General features: G+C 36.2%; 1 protein-coding gene across 19 annotated transcripts in view; it reads right to left on the bottom strand.

Annotated features, from left to right (window-relative positions):
- Ppfibp1 (PPFIA binding protein 1) overlaps nt 1-22,228 on the bottom strand; it is a 227,915-nt gene that overhangs the window by 6,260 nt on the left and 199,427 nt on the right. For 13 of the 19 annotated variants that reach the window (XM_058576178.1, XM_058576184.1, XM_058576188.1 and 10 more), the window contains 12 exons: nt 20,729-20,883; nt 15,655-15,770; nt 14,730-14,786; nt 13,251-13,311; nt 12,872-12,901; nt 10,444-10,615; nt 9,943-9,975; nt 7,132-7,282; nt 6,266-6,394; nt 4,578-4,728; nt 3,800-3,911; nt 3,594-3,682 (listed from right to left, as the gene is read on the bottom strand). In XM_058576178.1, coding sequence (XP_058432161.1) covers nt 3,594-3,682; nt 3,800-3,911; nt 4,578-4,728; nt 6,266-6,394; nt 7,132-7,282; nt 9,943-9,975; nt 10,444-10,615; nt 12,872-12,901; nt 13,251-13,311; nt 14,730-14,786; nt 15,655-15,770; nt 20,729-20,883 — 1,256 coding nt within the window. The remainder of the gene's footprint in view (nt 1-3,593; nt 3,683-3,799; nt 3,912-4,577; nt 4,729-6,265; nt 6,395-7,131; nt 7,283-9,942; nt 9,976-10,443; nt 10,616-12,871; nt 12,902-13,250; nt 13,312-14,729; nt 14,787-15,654; nt 15,771-20,728; nt 20,884-22,228) is intronic. The other 6 variants (XM_058576186.1, XM_046435555.2, XM_046435554.2 and 3 more) reach the window with 3 other exon arrangements.

Below are 22,228 nucleotides of genomic sequence, written 5' to 3'. Positions count from 1 at the left end.
CCTACAGGCATGAAACACATGTAAAATGAGTTTTTATTTCAGTTAAATCTTGCCTATCAACTCTGAGCCAATTTCTAATTATGATTTTATCATCAGAAGTGTTTCATCTCCCTGACCAATTGACACTGTCTCAACATGAAGTAAAAAGTCATCCAGAAAAATGTGAAAGTAATTCATCAGCTGTATCTTCCTTTCACTCAAAAAAAATCTGAGAGAGAGAGAGAGAGAGAGAGAGGGAGGGAGGCAGGGAGGGGGAGGGAGGGAGGGAGGGAGGAGGGAGAGGGGGAGGGAGGGAGAGAGAGAGAGAGAATAGCGCTGGGTCACAGTATAAAAGATAATTTGTTTTTTGATTTGGAACTGAGGATTGGACCCAGGGCCTTGAACATACATTTCCAGCTCTATCTGTTATAATTTGCACATACTGCAAATAAAGGAATTTCTTTGTTTCCTCCTTAGTTTCCACAACTTTATCTGCAGGTAAGGTTGAGACTTAAGAAGTACAATAAAAGGCATCTGACAACTGCCCTCTCTTTTTTCTTTCAGCTAAGAGCCAAGGTTTGGTTTTCTGAACTAAGAAGCACATGATAGTTTTAGGGAAACTCAGAAGAATGCACTTGCTACACTATTCTCTGGCCTTAAAAGAGTCTTCTAGTTCTATATTACTATGCTTTCATTAGACATTATGACCAATTTTGCAAATACTATGTCACTTGATGCAAAGGTTTTAGTAAAAGTGAAAAAGAGAAAAGAAATGAAGAAATTATAAGCATCAACATATATCACCTATCAACCCTTTCAAGGAAAACATTTCACCAGTCTGCAGCCACTGGGAACTTTTTCAAACACACCAAAACAAATTATTTCTGAAGATAGTGATTTGGGGTACCAGTCTACCTCCAAACACACCCAAAAAGTAAACAAGGAAAACACCTACTTTGGGCACACCTTACTGATAAGATATTTCTTGTTTTCTTTTTTAATGTTTATTTTTTAGTTGTAGCTGGACACAATACCTTTATTTTATTCATTTATTTTTATGTGATGCTGAGGATCAAACCCAGGTTTCACACATGTGATGGGAGCGTTCTACCGATGCGCCACAAACCCAGCCCAAGACATTTCTTATAAGAGGAAAAAAGAAGAAGAAAAAAATGAATCTACTATAGAATACTTCTAAGAATAAAAATATTAGACAGCAATTTAAATTCTTAAGGCTACTAACTGAGAAAAAATCATTTCCTGAATTTTTTTTCTGGATTAATTTCTTAAAGACAGGATCTTAAGATAAATTAGAAAATGCATTTAACATATATTAATTTAAAATTGAGGTACAGAATGGCCCAAACATTTCACTGTTGGCTATTTTAATCTAATTAAAATATATCAGATTAAAAAAAAATCTAATGTACAATGTTTCCAATGTAAATAAAATGTTAGTTACTTTTGAAAATATTTATATTTTGAAGGGTCTTAAAAGGAAAGACCAGGGGCTGGGGTTGTAGCTTAGTGGTAGAGCCTTTGCCTAGCACCTGTGAGGTACTGGGTGTAATCCTCAGCACTTCATAGAAATAAATAAAATAAAGGTATGTGTCCACCTACAACAATAATAAATACATAAATAAATAAGAAAGACCATTTCCTTTCAAATCAAAATAGACTTTGTGATTCTTTTTAATTTGGGATTTTAAAAAACTTTATTTTGGAGTAATTTTAGATACCCAGAAGAGTTGCTAGATAGTATTGGGTTCTGTATGCTTCTTACCCAGTTTCCCCTAATATTGACATCTTATAATAATACGGTATATAATATTAACATCTTTATATCGTAAAAACTGAGGAATTAACATAGACAATAAATAATTAAACTACAGACTTATTCAGATATTTATTTCGTAATTCTCACCAGTTTTTCCACTAAGGATCTTTTTCTGTTTCAGGATCCAATCAAGGATACCATATTTAAAGCAGATGTTTTGTGGCCTAGGACTTATGGGATTGGATTTTTCAAGGTAATTTACATATTTCTGGTCACAAAAGTTATGCACATCCTTTTTGTGACTTTAAGTCTTAATCTGCTCAATTTCCAGGGGAAGATACTTACACCTAGACAGACAGGTAAATAGTCGCTGAATTTGTTCCAGGTAGAACAGCAAACTATTAAGAAACAGTTCTGGAATCAGATTGTGTTTAAATGCTTTATGGCTTTCTACCATTTTCTAACTGTGGAAACTTGGTTAAGTTAATCCAAATTCTTGATTCCTGTTTCCTCATCCAAATCATGGGGATATTATTAGTACTAACCCAAAGGGTTATTGAAAATCAAATACTAACATGTGTAAAATGCTTAGAAGAGACTAACACAACAAATATACAACATGTTACACACATTAGTATTATCACATGCAGGCTCACATGATATTGCCATTAAGAAAAGGGTTAAAGTTCAATGGTAAGAGAAGAAAACAAATGCCATGACTCAAACTCCACATTTCTTAGACATTAAAAGATTCTTATCCAAGTTAGCTAGTCACTCTTTCCTCTTATGTAAAAAATATGATATCTATAGAATACCATCTGAAAATGGTATTCAAATAAAAGTACCTTCACTACAATTTTAATCATATTATCTAGAACAATATTGTCCTGGAATTTATCTTCCCCACTGTTTTATTGTTTATTTTATTTTATTCTTTATTTTTTTGTGGTACTGGAGATTGAACCCAGAGGTGCTATAACATTGGCTATATTCCCATCCCTTTCTTAAAAAATTGAAAGAGGGACACTAAGTTGCAAGACTATCCTTGAACTTGGGAATCCTCCTACCTCAGCCTACCAAGTCACTAGGATTATATCTGAGTACCATCACAACAGGCTCTCTCATTGTTTTTAAAGTAGGAAAGAGTTTTTCTATTCATTTTCTATTCATTGACAGTAAAAGAAGGAATCAGAGTGAAAGTCTAGCCTTCAGCTCTTCTCCTTTACCCTGATAACTCCTGCCCTCACAGAACTGGGCTGAAGTCAAGAAGTGTTTCGGGAAATAGATGTCCAAGAGAAGGGAGGGGAGAAGGCAAGTCCCTATGTTGATGTCAGGCCAAAAAGGAAGCCTCTTCTGAATAGTCACTGCATATAGGAATACATAACTTAAAAACTTCCAGGGCTTCAGAACTCCACATTCAATTTAAAAATTTCTTTATGAGATTTAATTCATATACCATAAAACTCATCCAAGTAGACACTTCAATGTTCATCTTGTTGAATATATATATATATGTGTATATATATATATGTATATATATATATATATATATATACATATATATAAATAAAATATTTATTTTCTGGACAGCTTAGTTTAAATTAAGTTTTGCTTAGCTTAAATTGAGGTTTCAGGTAATCCCAGAGCAGTTGCAATTGCCAAATCCTACAATTTCTAGTCACAGGAAATATTTTCCCCTCACTCCTCAAGTTAAAGTGACATCTTCATACTCTGGTGGAACCATTAGGAAAACATTATATTTTGATTACTCTATTTGTATGTTTTTTCAAAGGAAAAAAGTCTTAACTCCTCCAAACCCTAGCAAAAAATCACTTACAACTGTCATGTAATGTAGCATTCGACCATCCACCCGTCCTTCATCAAACTGGGTCTTATACTGGGGGAGGCCAATATCATCCAACCATCCTAAAGAACAGAAACCAGCATCATTACAGTGTCACAAAACGCTTGTTTTTGTGATTAAAAAGAAAAGGCAGCGATATTTATTTACTTATTATTTTATTAAAAATAAAAACCTCTTACTAGTGACCCAGTTGAAATCCAGCTTCCCATGATTGGTTTCTTCCTCGGATCCTAGAGCTTGCAGTGCCAGCTGGAGTTTCTTTCGATGAAGTGAATGCTTGATTCCAAGTTCCTAAAACAATAAAAAATAACTAAACTGATAATTCTAACTATGTGGGCTTATGACTCTGGAAAATGATGCAAATTCTTCCAAAATGAAACTAACAGTAAGGATTCAATCTACATTAAATAACATACTAACTCAGGCTAGTAATGTTGCTGGATAAGAGGTTGTTAGAGAGCTAAGATGGCCCCAATTAATTTAGTGATATATTAGACATTCCCCAGTGACTTATTTTTTTGTAAGATAGCAACTGTGGCATGCATAATAGGAACTTCACTCTTATTTTGTGTAAAATTTTAAATAAATGGGACACAGAACATTTTTTCTTTTTATAAAGTTAAGTTGAATTGCATACATTACGTTGAAAAGATAAGTCAATGTGATAAAGCCACAAAATGACTTTAAGTCATATGAGCTTAAGGTTTATTAGTATAGCTATATAATTATTTTTCCTTAGAATTCTCAGTGGCTTTTTTGTTCCACAAAGAATCATTAAGACCAGGCCCTTCCTTTTAAGTCCATGAAATGAAATAAGTATAAAGTGGCTGAAAACTCAAACCTTTTCAAGATTACTAACACTGGCTCCACCCATGCCCCTTCCTGGAGTATAAAGTTACCATATAATTATATTCACTTTCTCTTAGTATTTTATAAATAAAATAGAGAAGCAGTCACCTTCTCTAGATCTTGCTGAGAAGCCTGCAAAAGTGTTTGACCAGACGCAATCCAGTGCTTGCCAGAATTCAGGTAGGATCCCAAGCCTTGTTCTGCAAGCCAATTACAAACTTGCTCCTTGGTCCATTTGGCAAATGGTGTATCCAAATCACTGCAGGAAAATGAACAAGTGCAAGAGAAACAATTCAAAGACAATTGTGTAGCTTATCATCAATTTTTAACAACTCTACATTCAATAGATATGGAAAGTCCCTGGCGATACACAGTTGACCATGAAAAATTTAATTTTTAATGTGTATTTGGAGAAGGAAGTAGTACCAGAGTTGAAAGTTATCTTCTAAGACCACTGTCTTCATTTTAAATGAAACCACAAAAGATTCAATGTGATTTAGCAAGAATATGTTCTATAGAAAAACACTAAGTTGAACCAACACAAATCACTATAACCAGTTTCAACCAATGTTGTTTTAAGACTGTATTCCCAAAGAGAAAACTCTAGGACAAAAAAACTCAAGTCTAACTGGAATTAACTTTGACAGAATTATGGTTTTTTTCCTGATGATAATTTATGGGAAGAGGACAATATGCTGCCATTGAGTATAGAATAGAGTAATCAAAATAAAATTTGTTTGCTTTTACTTAGACACAGTGTTCCTATTTGGAGGGAAAACAAGTAAAGATGAACATGACTTTGAATTTTTTTTTTTTTAATGCACAAGAAAGTCCTTCATTGTATTCAAAGAGAACATATGGCAAACGAGATCACTAGGTATTTGGAAAAGGCAAAGGGAGTTTCCTCCTTGCTGAAATCTGTGTCCAATGACCTGCCTGTTGGGAGGGACTGTTTTAAATTTAGTATCAACGCCTTGTACTGTATGTTTGCCAACCCCACCTCTCCATGCTTAGAAGGTCAGAAGAATAGTTCTCCACTTTGATAAGGGTGATAAAAGTTCTTAAGAGTCTTAATATATAAAACATTACATAGCCTTGATAAGTCTAAGAAATGTGATAGAATTTGTCTTTAAGTATTTTCGAAGACTCCACTAGTCTCAAATATTTATTGAATAGTTATTATTTGCCAGATACTTAAAACATATTAACATTTAATCTTCACAATCACCTTTTGTGATGGGTCTTAACTATTACGACAAGAAAATTGAGAGGTACACAGCATGGAAGTCATTGTTTATGATCATCTGGCTAGTAGAAAGCGGTAAGGACAGAAACCAAACCCAAGTTTCAACTTAATCTTCTGTGTGTGTGTGAGGGGGGCGGGGCGGTATGTGGCTGAAGGCCAAACTTAGGGTCTCACACCAAGCTAGGAAAGCACTCTCTACCACTGAGTTGTATACCAGCCCCTAGAGTCTACTTTTAAGCACTATGCTATCCATGGCTGTTCTTCATAGTACTTCCAAAGCAATAATTATATAAAATTTATGTCCAAGAACCACTGTAATACAGATGTGGCTGACACTTTAGCTCTGGCTCCTTACCTAACTCACCCAGTCCTCATTTTCTCTCCAGCTCTTACCAATCATGGACAAACCACACCACTTTTTAGATGACGAACCCTGTGTGATGATAAGCTATACTTTTGATAATTTAACCTAGTGACAGTATACTGCAGATGTCCCTGAGCCTTGATGCTTAGGTATAGATGCTAACGTTCATTCATTGGCTATACTTACCTGTTAGACTGTCCCAAATCTCGAGACCAACCCAATCGGGGGCCTGCAGTTGCCCTTGTCCCTCCTCTTTTGAATTCAGGCTCAGCCATGTCATCTGGGTTGAACGTAGTCGATTGACTTCTCCTAAGTCTGAAGAAGACACAACCCCTCATTGCCATATATTAGAACTGAAGAAGCTTTAGACTTTAAAGTCAATCAACTTATTTTCTTGGCAGTACTGGATATTGAACCCAAGAGCACCCTACTGATTAGCTATATCCCCAGTTCCTTTTATTTTATTCTTAAAAATTCTGATACTGGGTGTTTTTTTTCGAACTGGGGATTGAACTCAGGGGCACTCATCCATTGAGCGACATCCCCAACCCTACTGTATTTTATTTAGAGACAGGGCCTCACTGAGTTGCTTAGTTTCCCGCTTTTGCTGAGGCTGGCTATGAACTAGTGATCCTCCTACCTCGGCTTACTGGGCTGCTGGGATTATAGGCACCACTGGGATAATGGGCGCGTGCCACCACACTTGGGTTTCATTAAGTTGCCCAGACTGGTCTCAAACTTATGGTCCTCCTGCCTCAGTCCTGAGTAGCTGGGATTACAAGGGTGCACTGCAGAGCCCAACTAATCAGAACATTTTTAACTGGTACGTAGATTTGAGCTATTCTTCCTTGTAGTGTAGTAATGTATATAACTATACTTAAACTTGAACCAAAGCCCAGTGAGTTAATGAATCCCAAATCACAATCTTCCTTCCATAAGAGGAACATAAAAGCTTTAAAAATTTCATACCCATTTTCAGCCAGATTTCCAATTATCCCTTCATTTGAGCAAGTAAGACAAATTCCACTTTACTCATTCACTCTTTCACTTACTTTCCAAAGAGTCTCATGATACCTCTGGATTTCTTTTTGGAATCTGGAGATGGTGGAGATATCTGGAAAGGACTGTTTCCCTGTGAATCTCTGGGCTGAGAAGATGTCCCAGCCAGATCTAGGTGCTCCACTGTCTCCTTTTCTGTTTCAGCTATTCCAAGAACAGAAGAGAAGAGTTGGTGAATTTTAAAATGCAGAATGAACATGATTAGAAATCAACCTTGGTTTTAGCAACTGTTAGGGATTCTTCTTCTGTTGGTCTATAAATCAGTGACTAATCGAGAGCTTGATAAATATGAAAAATGTAACACAAATGTATATTCTACACTGCAGTTTACTTTCTTGAGTATAAAGATGATTAACTTAAAATCACAATTGCATTGAGATTAAAAGTGTAAGATGGGACTTCTAAACTTTCTTCAACTCATCTGAACTCCAATCTTACAGTTAGTTTCATGGCACTGTTGACTACCTCCCACGCTCTTTAAAAGCACTCTCTCTCTTTTTTGCTGCCCTGACACTCCTAGATCATCATCTGACAGTATCTCCTTTGCTGTAGCATCCCCCTCCTTTTTTTTTTTTCTTTTTGGTACTAGGGATTGTACCCAGGGGTACTCCTCTATCACTGAACTACATCCCAACCCCTTTTTTGAGACACAGTCTCTCTAAATTACTGAAGTTGACCTCTAGTTTGCTATCTTTTTTTCTCAGGTGGGATCATAGGTGTGTGCCACTGCACTCAATGCATTCCTGGTTTCTTTTCCTCTTATTCCATTTTAAGATTGGAAGTTCCCTCTGTAGGATCTTTTCGACAAGCTCATCCACTTGAAACTTGGCACTAAAAAATAGCTTTTGCTTTTGTGTGTGTAGTCCTGAGATTAAACCCCAGGGCCTCACACATGGTAAGCTAACACTCTATCACTGAGCCACATTCCCAGCCCATTTTTTATTTTGAGATAGGGTCTCACTAAGTGCTCAGGCTGGCCTCAAACTTGAGATCCTCCTTCTTTGGTCTCCCATGCAGCTAGGATTAGAGGTGTGTGCCTCTATGCCCAGCTTAAGCTTGGCACTAAATGATGGTTTTATCATTTAAGAGTAGGTGGAATAAAATTTCTGGGCCTGGTCTCTTCTCCCAGTCTCAGTATCTGAACATTTGTACATGTTCCCAATTCAATGTGCCAGAGACATTTTGTACTCAAATCCAGCCAACTTCCTTGAGAGTCTCTTATATTTAACTAATATTCTCTTTGTTACTCCATTTAAAACTCTTGTCATTTTCTTTTTATCCCTTTTTTTCCTTTGGCATTTAATCACCTCAGTTATCAAGTACTACCTACCTCTCCAATACTGGGGATTGAACCAAGGAGTGCCTAAACTTTTTATTTTTCTATTTTGAGACAGGATCTTACTAAATTGTTTAGGCTGGTCTTAAACTTGCAATCCTCCTGTCTAAGCCTCCTGAGTAGCTGGGATTACTGGCATGAGCCATGGCACCCAGCCTAGCAATTTTTAAAGAAATTTATCCCAATTATTATGATTTGGGCAGTGAGAAAATTTTAAACTGGATATACATAAATTTTCCTTTTGATATAGTTAGTACCTATTTATTTTGCTTTAAAATAATAACATCCATATTTGCCACTGCCAGATCTATTTTAGTTCTGTTAACTGTCTCTTAGTTGTACATTAACAAATACAAGGGCTACTATTTCTTCGATGTGAGATTTTATACTTAGTAAAGGAAAGTAAAAGTTGTACAAAAATCACAGGAACAATGTTTCAGCAAGATATACAAGTTGCAGAAGTTGACTTTTCTATGAAGCAGGGCTGTGATTACAGGTTATACAATAAGCAGCAATTGCCTCTAAGCAACAACAATCCAATTCTAAGAAAGATGAAGCAGATTATTTGAAAAGAGTTGTCTAAATAGATCATCTTGTTTTATGTATCCAGTGCTCATTCTAGATGTTTAAGACTACAAGAGAGCATGTCACTTTTGCTGGTCCACATGAATACACATGTGGATGTCTATATGAGGTGACAATACCCACTGGGAAAACCAAGGGAACCTACCCATTTGCACCCTACAGACAAGATGGGTACTGGTATCCCTGGAAATGTTGCCTAGCAAACCCTCATTTTAAGAGAATCATATTTTCCTTCTGAAGACTCTTTTTTTCTCTCCCTACCGAACACTGCCATACAAAAAAAAAAAAAAAAAAAAAAAAAAACAAACACTGAGCTTCCTCTCCTAAAATCACTTTCAGGTGACTCTTCAGGTAACATGTAAAGTTTCTTCTGTCACTGCTAAATGCTGTCTCCATCTTCAAAGCAGTAAGATGTCAGAGAAATGCTCCCTAAGGTAACTGAGTCCATACTTATCATTTCAGTGTCTTCTATAAAGCTTCCTACCTGACTAAAAACATTTCTTTTTGAAGGCTGGGGGAAAGGTACACATGGAAAAGGGATTGGAAGTGAATGAGTGATGATATGTGTACCAGGGGTGAGAGAGCTGGGATGGACAATGCCAGGACACTCCTACCCTTGACTCTGCCATCTGCAGGGCATTTGGGGGGCCTCTCAGGTCTCCCCACAAGGTGTCAACAGCCTTGGCTAAAACTGTGGTTAAGCTTGGAAGCAAAGGTTCTATGGAAAACTTTTTGTAGAAAATGGAAAAACCAATCTGGAATGGAGAACTACGTTTTCTGATTGCTGCCAGCTCCCTCTCTAGAGATTATAGAGGCCAAGAGCAGGGATTAGATAGGTTTGGAGCACAGCGCTGGTGAAGGTTGACATGCAGGGGTACAATACCTAAGGTGGGTGCACTGGCACTTCGTTTACGATCTTCAGAAATCCCAACAATGCACACAATCACACGCAGCCCAAAGGAGAGAACACAGGGGGTGACAAAATGAAACACAGATGAGACTCCTCCTAACAAATGTGCACCATGGAGGAAAGGCACACACTGTGCTTCTGAGGCTACACATAGACTCCACCAGGGCTGTCAGCAAGGGGTTAGCTTATCTACTATCAAAACAGATGGGACACTCTCTAATGATGCCATGGACAATCACATTTTTAGGTCTTTCTGCTGTTTATACCACAGGAAACAGCGTATGGTGCGAGTTGATACATCCTCACACTGCTAAATTAAATCCACTGAAAAAAACATCATTTGCTAACTATACCTGCCCCTCCCCAAGTCATTCACCATCATGTACAAATAGATGAATAGGGGAAGGAAGAGACTGATCTTTTCCCTATTTTTTCCCTCAAAGATCAGGTTACATGCATCTTGGCCACACATACCCAAGTTTGGTGCACTTGCTGTCCTTTTGTTACTTTTGATTTTAAAGAAGCCCCGGCCAAAGGAAGATCTTGCTTTTCGAGTGCCAAAGGGGTTGTCATCCACGGAGGCATCTCGTCCTGGAACTTTGGGAGGGAGGCTCCCAAATGTGCTACTTTCTCCTGAAGCTTTATCCTGAGAGAAGGGTGACAACAGTGAAACAGAGCACTGATGTGCACAATCCTTGCAACACACCAGGCCCCGCACTAAGCCTTAGACCATGATATATGCATGTTTTGCTTAAAAGAATAACTAAGAGCTGGGCATATAGCTCAGTGGCAGAGCACTTACTTGCCTAGCAAGACTGAGGTACTTGGCTTCAATCTCCAGAACCGGGGGGGGGGGGGGGGGGGGGACTGAAGTAACACATTGATTACCAATATCAAATAAAATAGAAGTATTTTTTAAGAAATCCACAATGAAAGCTACTTAAAAAAACAGCAATAGCAACAAGATAAACACCCTTCATCACTAATCCATAATCAATGTATTTACAGTTTTAATTTTTAAGATAAGAGAAATCATCAAATTTTACTTTTTTATGTTTTAAAGAATTTAACTTTTATTTTTTATTTATTTGTTTTTTTCTGTGGTGCTGAGGATCAAACCCAGTGCCTCACCCATGCTAGGAAAGCACTCTACCACTGAGCTACAACCCCAGCCCAAATTTTATTTTATTTGCCTCATTCTTTAAGACATGGAATGAAGGTATTATAACCAGAATAGCATATTTCTAAATTTTCTAGCAATCATGGTATAGAACTAGAATACAGTTCACATGTTGCAGGCGGTAGGTGGGATGTGCTGGGGATTAAATCCAGGGGTGCTTTACCACTGAGAATATCCCCAGTCATTTTTATTTTTATTGAGACAGGGTCTTGGTTAAGGTGCTGAGGCTAGCCTTCAACTCCTGCCTTAGCCTCCCAAGTCACTGGAATAACAAGGAGTGTGCCACCAAGTCCAGAAGAGTTCACATTTTTATATTACAACTCTATCAACAGAAGCCTAATGTAATTCTGCAAAGCAAGCATTAGCCCACATTTTTATATTAGCAATATAAGGAGATTCTACTCTGTTATTTTCACCATTCGAAGAGTAATAAAATGCAGATATAAACAGCAACTGCTTATTTTGGGCTTTTTGGTTATCTGAATTGGCAATTATAGTATCATAGTATTATATGGTTTTAGTATTATCCCAAAATGCTTCTAGTTTCATGTTTTTGTCCCTCATATCTTTTGCATTCTGTTTCCTTCTTTTGCATAGGTAGAGAAAAGGGTAAGGGGAAACACAAGCATCTAAGACAGAGATTTTATTCTATGTATCTAGTGCACATAGTAACTGCAAGTTTACAGATGATGCAATGTAGTAGCAGGGTTGTTATCTGTGTCTCAATACTGATGTCAAAAATTCAACCATTTATTGAGCTGACAAGACAAAAAGGACTTAAATGACAGCCCTTTTTACTGACTGCCTTGCTAGTTCTATCTATGTTTAACACAGGTACTAAGAGTGGACAGTCAGGAGACCACCTCTGGAAGTAGCCTGTCAACCCAACTGGAACCTTTAAAAGTTCATGATTGAAAAGGAGGGCAAAGAAGTACATGTAGATGAATATCCTAAAAATACCAAAATGTATGCCTCCAATGGAAATGGTGTTATAAAATAAACTACTCGTAATCTAAGGGCTTAAAAACACACACAGACGCACACACACATATTACTGGGAACTGAATGCAGGGGTGCTCTACCACTGAGTTACACCCCCAGTCCTTTTTTTTGTTTTGTTTTGTTTTGTGATAAGGTCTCATTAGGTTACCAAGGCTGAAGTTGAACTTGTGATCCTCCTGCCTCAGCCTCCTTAGTCAATGGGATTATAGGTGTGTGCCACCATGCCCTATCAAGAAGGGCTTTTAATAAGGCCTAAGGAAACCCATTTGTGGTCATTAAGAACATCAAGTAATATGACTGTGAATTTTTAATTTTGATTTTGCTTAATAACTGTTAGGTGATATTCAGATAACATAAAATTAACTATTTTAAAATGAATAATTCAGTGGCATTTAGTACATCTACAATGTTGTGTAATCACCACCTCTAATTAGTCCCAAAACAGTTCCATCATTCTGAAGCAAAACCCCTCACCATTATGCAGTTTCCCCCCATTTTTTACTCCTTTCACCACTATACAAATCTATAACCAGTTTTTATGGACTTATCTATTCTGGATATTGCATAGAGAAGAAATCATAGAAGATGGCCTTTTGTGTCTTCCATCTAGCATGATGTTTTGGTGGCTCTGAGGATTTTGGTCTCCTGGAGACATTTAAGCAATTTACATGTAATAGAAGTTGAAAACATTTTAATATTTTAATTTGGACATAAAATTACCTCTGAAGGCTTCTGAATAGACTCCTTTTCCTGTTCAAAACAATGACAACATTTAAGGTTGTTACAGGAATCCTTCATATATTCAGAATTTGTCACATACTGTTCCATAATCAGAAGTTTACATCACCTCTAAGCTACAAAATCTTAGTTTCATTTATTTCCTAAAATGTTCTATTACAATCTCCATTCTTGGTTTTATTAACTACTTTGAATTCTTATATTCATAATTAATATTTATTGTTAATTATGCCATGGTTGCTAATAATTATCCATTAAAGAAACTACAAGTCTTCTTATAAGTTTTATTTGCAAAATGAAAAAAATGAAGATCCCTAAATATATTCTTCTAGGGGTAACAGGAAGAAAACACAAAACCTACCCCATTTTTTGTCTCCTTCTTCAGACTGCCTAGGCTGCTGGATTTTTGCAGACTTGAAGTTCTAAAAAAAAATAATAATAATAATAATAATTAGTATTAATAATATGTGACTCTGATTCCTGTTTCTAAGTAGATCATCTTAGAAAGAAACGAAAATTGTGTGTGTGTGGGTTGAATCTTGAAAATAATAGAAAATCTGGAATCAGTCACTTACATACTTAACTAAATTATAACATTTAGTTCTTTTAAAAGCAAGGGTGGTTAATTATCCTGCCAATAGCTCTAAATGTCTCTTACATATTAGAATAGCTGGAAAAGCACTTAGGACTATCCTTACAATGTCAACATTTTAAAACAAGCCAGTGTTTTCCATGGACTAATGGTGCATCCTTTGCATGTATACATTTTTATCAGGAACTAATTCTTTTAATAAAATCAAGAATGACAATTTTATTTTCCAATTCACAAAGGAATTGTGTTTTTTTTTTTGAGCCTGGCAAAGCAATTTGACTTATAGTTTGACCCAAGCAAAATGAAAGAATCCCTATTGCTGACCATAATAATTCATTAGCTATCGTAGGGAAGGCAAAATGATACTATAAATACTCAAGAGATTTTCTCTTTCACATTATTAGCATTCAGTAAACAGATATGGAAATGGACTTTCTCACAAACTAAAAGTAGGAATATATGACCAGTTTACAAAGAAAAAAAGGGGCTGAGGATGTAGCTTAATGGTAGAGTTCTTGCTTAGCATGCATGAAGCTTTAGATTTGAGCCCCAGTATCACAAAAAAAGAGAAAAGAAGAGAGAAAGGGAGAGACAGAGAGAAGGAAAAAAAAAAGGAATGCATTTGTTCTAAAAATTATAAATATGCAAACTTTTAAAAGCATTTCTTCTGTATTTATGTGTATGTAAATTGCCAGAAGTGTTGACTACCAACTAAAGTAAAAGATAATGGCAAAACAGAAATGATCTCATCTTTGAGTACTGCTCTATAAAAAGGATTTCCTAATTTAATACAGACTGCAACTTGGATAAATATTCATATTAGGTCTTATAAGTGAAAATACAAAAAAATTTACAAATGAAACAAAACCCAGAAAACAACAACAACCTAAACTATTTCAACTTTTCCAGTCATCACAACACTCTGTGGGATGTTTTGCTGCTGGAATCAAAAGTATAAGTCAGTACAAAAAAGAATTAAAAGCACTGAAGTTCAAATAAATACTAATAAAGGATAAAGATCTGCAAAAACAGGACACAAGCTGATGGTAAAAGAGTGTCTCTTTGTAAACTTACAACCCTGCACTCCCACCCAGTCATTACAGCTGCATTAATTTATTCATTAGTTTAACAGACACATACATTGCCACTAATACACTAACTGTTAATATTGATTATTGTTAGTGTAAGAGACCCTTTTCTTTCTCAAGACTCAATCACACTTTTGACATTCAATAATATGTAACTTACAAAAGACCATCACACAACTGGGTTTCAATAGCAGCACCAAGGATTGCTTTTCCTTCACTAAAATGAAAAAAAAAGGTATTTATTAATGTCATGAATAAAAAAAATCTTACCAATGATCCCTGACTTACAATGGTGTTAAGTCCTGAAAAACCCATAATAAGTGGAAAAATCATGCTGATTTTTCATCAGTGTTGAACAATCCTACCCAACAATGCAGCTTAGCCTACCTACCTTAAACTTAGGACATTTATACTAGCCTACAGATGGGCAAAATCATCTAACACAAATCCTATTTTACAAGGAAGTGTTGAATAATTTGTCTAATTTACTGAATGCCGTATTGAAAGTGAAAACCAGCAACATTGTAGAAGCTGAAAAATCACTGAGTTGAACCAATATAGGTTAGTACTGCCTATATATTCTATGTGAACAGAACTGTCAAGAATGAAAGAATAGTAAAAGAAGATATTTCTATTTTTTAATATTCTGCTTTATTTTAGTTGGCCTAAATGTACGATTAGGCAGTTAGAAGTATGCCAGCAAAAATTCTATTGGCCTATAGAGATAGATTCCCTCTTCTGTTTCCTTCATAGGCATCTTCTAAACAGCCTTGTGGCACATCACTATTATTACCCTGCTTATAACACATTGTTGGTGACCCATGATCTTTAGGAAGTAAAATCCAAGTTCCTTAAAACCCCTCTCTAACCTGACCATCTCACATCTTCAGTCTCAGGTCCTATTACTTCCTGCTTTATGCCTTTTACTTCAATAATACACAACTGATTATGGGTTCCTGGCACATCTCTTCCTGTTTCCTGTTTTATGAGTAAAAACTATGTTTGTAAATACATGTGAAGCCTTTTTTTTTTGGATCTACTTTTGCGAACACTTATATTGCAATGGTAGGCTACAAATGACATACTTCTCTTCAAATGAAGTCTCTGGTTTAAGAGGCAACTTGGTTTTTTCAGGAGTTTCCACTCCTATAGTTGCTGCCGATAATGAAGGGACTGAAACTTGCAAGATGCTGGTGTGGAACTGTAATTACAAAAATACACCAAAAAAAAAAAATCAATCAATCAATCAAACAAACAAACAAGCAAAGACTTAAGCCAGAGAGAAACAAAACATAAATAAGATGAATAAAAGGTATAGTGACAAAATCCTATACCTCATATATCTCTGTTTAGAACTCTATTCTAATATTTATAAAATTATTTCAGGAAACAAGCATCTATATAAAAGAAGCATTAATCAAAGAAAATATCCTGGAGAGAGGTAATTTTTAAACTTGGTTCTGAGTAAGACACTGAATACTGTGAGTAAGACATATCAAGTACCATTAAGCAAGTTTACAGCAAATATTAATGGCTTCGAGCCCTGGCTAAATCCTTGGCTCTGACATACTTGCATATGTGATTTTAACTGCACCAATCTCCTCCTCTGTATAATGAGGATGACAGTGCCCACCCTCCTCAGGGTTCCAATGACTTCACATGAGAGTTGGAGAAAAGTACTTATTGTAGACAAAGCACAACTTTCATTTTAATTTCTGCCATTAATCTAATATGGTACATTGGTCAAATTAATCATTATTCCATGTGTGAACTAGTTGACTAATTTCAATTCACAGAATTAATAAAAAATGTAATTAAAACCAATTAAAATGTACTTTGTGGCTATCACTAAAAAAGATTTTGCTTAATAACAATATTTACAGCAACAAGTAAAATGTATAACACATTTTCTCGAATGCTTCATATATCCTAAAACTGGAGTGTGTAAAAGAATTTTATTCAGGGTTTCAGTTAGATTGTAGGTCACATCAGAGCTAATAAATCAAACACTTTGTGAAATATTCCAGTAAGAAAATGATCAAAATGTATCCCAATGAACTCCTGCAAGTTAAGCAGTTAGTGACAGCTCCTCAATTCCGAAAGGGAGCCAGCAAGCATCTAAAGACCCTATACAGGATCAGCTCATAAAGCTCATTTGGTTAAGCAAGCAATGAATTCAGCTTTGTGATTTTTATTTCTGTTGTTGAGTAGCGGTCTCATCCTTTGACACTATTTAAGGTTATAAAAGGGGTGAGGGAGCACTTGCCTAGCCTTGGGTTCAATTCTCCCACTGGAAAAAAAAAAGAATATTTATGTGTGTGAGTGTATATCAAAGGTTATAAAACAAAGTCATATTATAAAATAGGATATTATTTCACTATCAGTTTTTCAAATTGAGTCTTATAATTAATCCTGGACAATTTATTTTATTTAGTCATTGTTCCTGTTTCCTGAAGTTCATATGTCTCCTTGGATTCCTAATCATGGGGAAAAAACAATGATACTAACAATCTGACTCGCTTTCTTGATTTTGAAACTTTAAGGCTTTAGTTCCAGCCTCAAATCTCCCTTCTGGCTTTTAAGTAATGTGGCTGAACTCCTCAATTCTCATCCAATTATTTTTGCTCCAAACTAAAAACCTATCATTAAACTGGCATTCATGTAGCAAAGACACTTGTTTAAAGATGGGAGATCATTTGGGTGTGTGGTATGTGTCCCCTCTCTATAAATGAAGCACACTCATCATCAAATGTCATTTTCCCTTCAGTATGAATATATAGTTAATAAGGAGAGGATTTCGCTTCTAAACTAGTTTATTTCTTAACTAATTCCTGATCGATGACATTTAAGAAGGAAATTTAGTTGTTTTCTCCTTGAATTCATTTTCATTCAATTCAAATTTCACTTTCTCATTATGTAATTATCAAGAACAGATATAAAAAAGTAAAGTTACCCATGTGTTTTTTCTAACTATAGAAAAATGTGAAAGGAGAAATGACCAAAGAAGGAACTGATAAATATAAAGGAGTTGAGACTGTTTAGTTAAAACTATTTCCCATTCCTAGTCTTAAATTTTATATACTAAAATTAAGACATGGTTTCATGGTAAAAACAAGCACAAGTACTGTCAAAAAAAAACCTGGTCTCAAGATGAATCCAGGAACATGGCAGTAAAGCCCTTTGTTGACATCACAGGAAGACTGAATGTCTCACTGAACCTTTTATAAAGTCCAAAGACTGAAAATCAGGGGCTGTCCCCCAGCAACCTTAGAGGGAAACTAAGAGAAAAGCTTCTTATTAAGACGTGGACAATTCCAAGGGTTTAAGTAGTATACCGATGTTCAACATCTCTAGCAATTAGAGAAAAGTGAATTAAAACTACACTGAGATTCCATCTTACTCCAGTCAGAATAGCAATTATCAAGAATACAACTAACATTAAATGTTGGCAAGGATGTGGGGGAAAAAGATTTACTCATTGCTGGTGGGACAACAAATTAGTGCAACCACTCTGGAAAGCAGTATGGACATACCATCATTTGACCCAGTTATCCCACTCCTTGGTATATACCCAAAGGACTTAAAATTAGCATACTACAGTGACACAGCCACATCAATGTTATAGTAGCTAAATTCACAATAGCTAAGCTATGGAACTAACCTAGGTGCCATTCAACAGATGAATGGGTAAAAAAAATGTGATACACACACACACACACACACAAAATGGAATATTACTCAGTCACAAAAAATGAAATTATGACATATGCCCATAAATAGATGGATCTGGAGACTATCATGCTAAGTGAAATAAACCAATGGCCACATGTTCTTTCTAATATGTGGATGCTAACAAACAATAAGGGTAATGGGGGAGGAAGAATAGAAGTTCATTTGATTAGACAAAAGAGAATGAAGGGAAGTGGGGGAGGTGGGAATAGAAAAGATAGTAGAATTAATCAGACATAACTTTCCTATGTTCATATATGAATACACAACCACTGAAACTCCATATAATGTACAACCACAAGAATGGGATCCTAATTAGGATAAGTTATACTCCTTTGTATGTATGTCAAAATACACTCTACTGTCATGTATACCTAAAAAGAACATATAAAAAAATTAAAAAACAAAAAAAACCAAGTAGGACACCAAGTCAGACTCAAAAGGAGAGAGCAGGTAGCGAATGAAAGGGTGGCTTGGGACCTCTATGGCATTTTTACAGTCACAAAACTGCCTGTAAATACTTATCTGCAAATACTTGGAAAAGGAAAGAAGACTTGGATAGAAGACTGGGCCCTCATATAGGAACTGGTAACACTTGCCTAGATAGATTTTGAAATTGCCACAGACTATGGCCACTGTGTGCCTTTAATTTTATCTATCTATTTATCTATCTATCTATCTATTCATCCATCCATCCTAGGGAATTGAACCCTGGGGCACTTTATTACTAAGAAACATTCCTAATACTTTTTATTTTTGAGACAGAATCTTGCTAAGTTGCCCAGGCTGGCCTTGAATGTGAGATCCTCCTGCCTTAGCCTACTGAGTAGCTGATATTGCAGGCATATGCCACTGAGCTCAGCCAATTTCCTCTCCTTAAAATGGGAGTGCCTATAGCAGGTTGCAGCACATCTACCCCACCACTGTATGTTGTGTGTAGAGTGGGGGTGCAGAGGGGAGGTAACTTGTTCTTTAAGTTCCCAGCTACTTTAATTGATTGAAATGATTGTCAAGAAGCTGTGCCCAAAACTGTACCTGAGGAGTTTCACTTATATCTTGATCTGATCTGGATGACCAGCTCCTAGATGTCTTTGGAGAAAGACTGACTCTATGCATGGGACAGGGACATAAATTATGGCCAGAGAGTAAAATGATAGACTATATATCCCAAATATGTTTGTATCAACATATCCCACCTCATGTATTCTGACAATGTGGTACCGTGATTTGTCCATCAAGAGACAACATCTAAGTTCCCTCTCTTTGATTCTCAGTCACATAGAAGAGAGACTATGTGATTTGTGAGATGTCATAAAAGGGGATGCAAATTTGCCTGGTCCTCTTGGGATTCTCACCCTTAGGACACAGCCACCACACTGTGGAAGCCAAGGAAGCCAAGCAGTCACATGCAATAGGCCTTAGAGGGAAGATAGGGCCTCAGCTGAGGTCTCAGCCAATAGAAAGCCTCCACCAAAGGACACATGAGTAAGTAGCACTCAGAGAACTCAAGCCCCATGGCTTTTGTGACACTTCAGCTGATGCCAAGTGGAGGAGAGATGAGACATGCTTGCTGAGCCCTCCCCGACTTGCACATTGATCAGCAAGGTAGGTACTGTCATTCAAGCTGCAAAGTTTTGAACTGGTGTACAACAGATAACAAACTGATGGACATTCGAGTCTGATGTAATGTAGATGAATTTAAGATGGTTTATTCCCTACAGTGGCCTTTTCCAAGTCTCAACAAGCCTGAGGGAACTTTTATTCTATCATCTTTCAAAGTCATCATCAGAAATGACTAAAATAGTGGGCTGGGGCTGGGGCTTAGTGGTGAGCGCTTGCCTGGCATGTGTGAGGCCCCGAGTTCGATCCTCAACACCACATAAAAAAAAATAATAATAATAATAAGTAAAATAAAGGTATTGTGTCCATCTACAACTTAAAAAAATGATTAAAATAAACCTATTTATATCTCACTTTATCCCCCCTTTATTAATTTCCTATGTATTCTTTAATAAATAGATTCTAATCTCCTATGTAAAATGATATCTACCTCCTCCAGGGGGGTTTTCAAGAAAAAAATTTTTTGAGACAGGCTATATTGCTTAGACGGGCCTCAAACCCCTGGGGCTCCAGTGATCCTCTCTTGCCTCATCATTTCAAGTACCTGGAACCATGGGTGCATGGCACTATGAACGATTTGTTTTTCCTGAATTTTATAAGCAATTTTGACAATGCTCACAGCATTTTTTTAAAGAAAGGAAAGAAGAACGGGCAGACTGGGAGAAGAGAAAAGACCTGTAGGACACAAAAAATTGCTAGAACCAATTTAGTAATTCAACTGAGAAGAGAATCCATGCTTTCATGTTATCAACAGTGTTTTAATGACAAAGTCTCTTCAACATGAAGAAAATATTGACATTCTGTAAATACCTCTTCTGGAATACTTGTGTTGAATGGGTCACGACTGGGAGATCCCATTACTGGGGAAGATGATGGACTTTTCTCTATGTCACTAAAGCCCTGTGCATCCAACAAAGTAGAGATGGAACTGGAATTGAGCAGATCTTCATATTCACCATCTTTGCCTAGAAAAAGACAAAAGTAAGAAGAAGATAATAGCAGCTCTTCACTTATTTCACTTTTAGAGGAATTAGAGTGACCAGAATTTTTTTCTTTTTTTTCTCTTGAGGGGGTGGGGGTGCTAGGGATTGAACTCAGGGCCTCATGCATAATAAATATGTACCTTATTACTGAGCTCCACCCACATTCCAAAATATAAAAAATTTTTCTGATTCTCAAAAATCCAAGAGTCAATTGTTCCTGGCATCACTGGAAAAAGAGCTACATGTACAAACAGCATCTTAAACTGTGAGCACCTAAGGCCAGTGAGTACCCAGGGGTGTTATTAGTAGAGGAAAAAAATCATATTTGTTAGGGTTATTAACTCACAAGACTGCAATAAAACAAAAAGTTAAGTTATTCCAACAAACATGGAAAATGGGGGGGGGGGCTGGTTACACATTTTTAGTTTAGAAAAACCAAGCTGACACAACAAACTAATTTTGAATAGGAACATAGCCCCTATTAAAATGACTCATTTTTCATCGCTACTCTGGAAAATACAGAGAGAGGAAAATAGAAATAGAAAAAAAATGAAATTTAATCTTCAAAAATATCTTTTTATACCATTTCAAAGAAGAAAGAACAGCTTAGCAGAGAAAAGCAACCACATATTCAGCAAAGCAGTGACTTTATTTCTTCATAGTTATAGAAATAAAAAGGATTAATTGATGAACAACATGGAGCCAGATAGTCATTTTTTTTAAAAAGTAGAACTAATGTCTCTAAATGACACTAAACGCTAAATCATATACTTGCTTGAAGATCTTAATCAGACCATAACTTCTTAAATTGAAATATTACTAGAATTTTATTCTAATTTTACCAGAACTTAAGTGTTATTAAAGAGTTGTGTCAAGATTAAATAAATAAATATAAATGCTAGTGAGACATCCCTGTTTATGTAACTCTTTACTGGAACAGGGCATTCTCTGTAATGTTTTATGAAAACCTATGCACTGTTAAAACTACCTTTGGGGTTAAAAATTAAAACTACTTAAAACTTAAAGCTTAAAACTACCTTTGGGGCAGGGGATGTAGCTTAGAGGTAGAACACTAGCATATGTAAGGAGTTTGAATGCCAGCATCACAAAAACCTACAAACATAACACTAGCTTATTATGTTTTTTTCTGTTGCTAAGAATTGAACCCAGGGCCTTGTGCAAGTTTAGGAAAATACTGTCACTGAGCTAAATCCCCAATTCCAAAACTACCTTTCTAATCTACATGTTTATGTGCATAAGAAAAAAGTACTAGAAAGAAATATGTGAAAATATCAATAGTGATCATGCTGGTACAAATGTTTAGTGT

Source organism: Marmota monax, unplaced genomic scaffold, assembly GCF_021218885.2.
Source record: "Marmota monax isolate L192 unplaced genomic scaffold, Marmota_monax_Labrador192_F-V1.1 WCK01_AAM20220418_F8-fsc00012, whole genome shotgun sequence".
Lineage (NCBI taxonomy): Eukaryota > Metazoa > Chordata > Mammalia > Rodentia > Sciuridae > Marmota > Marmota monax.
This window is presented reverse-complemented; position numbering and strand designations above follow the sequence as displayed.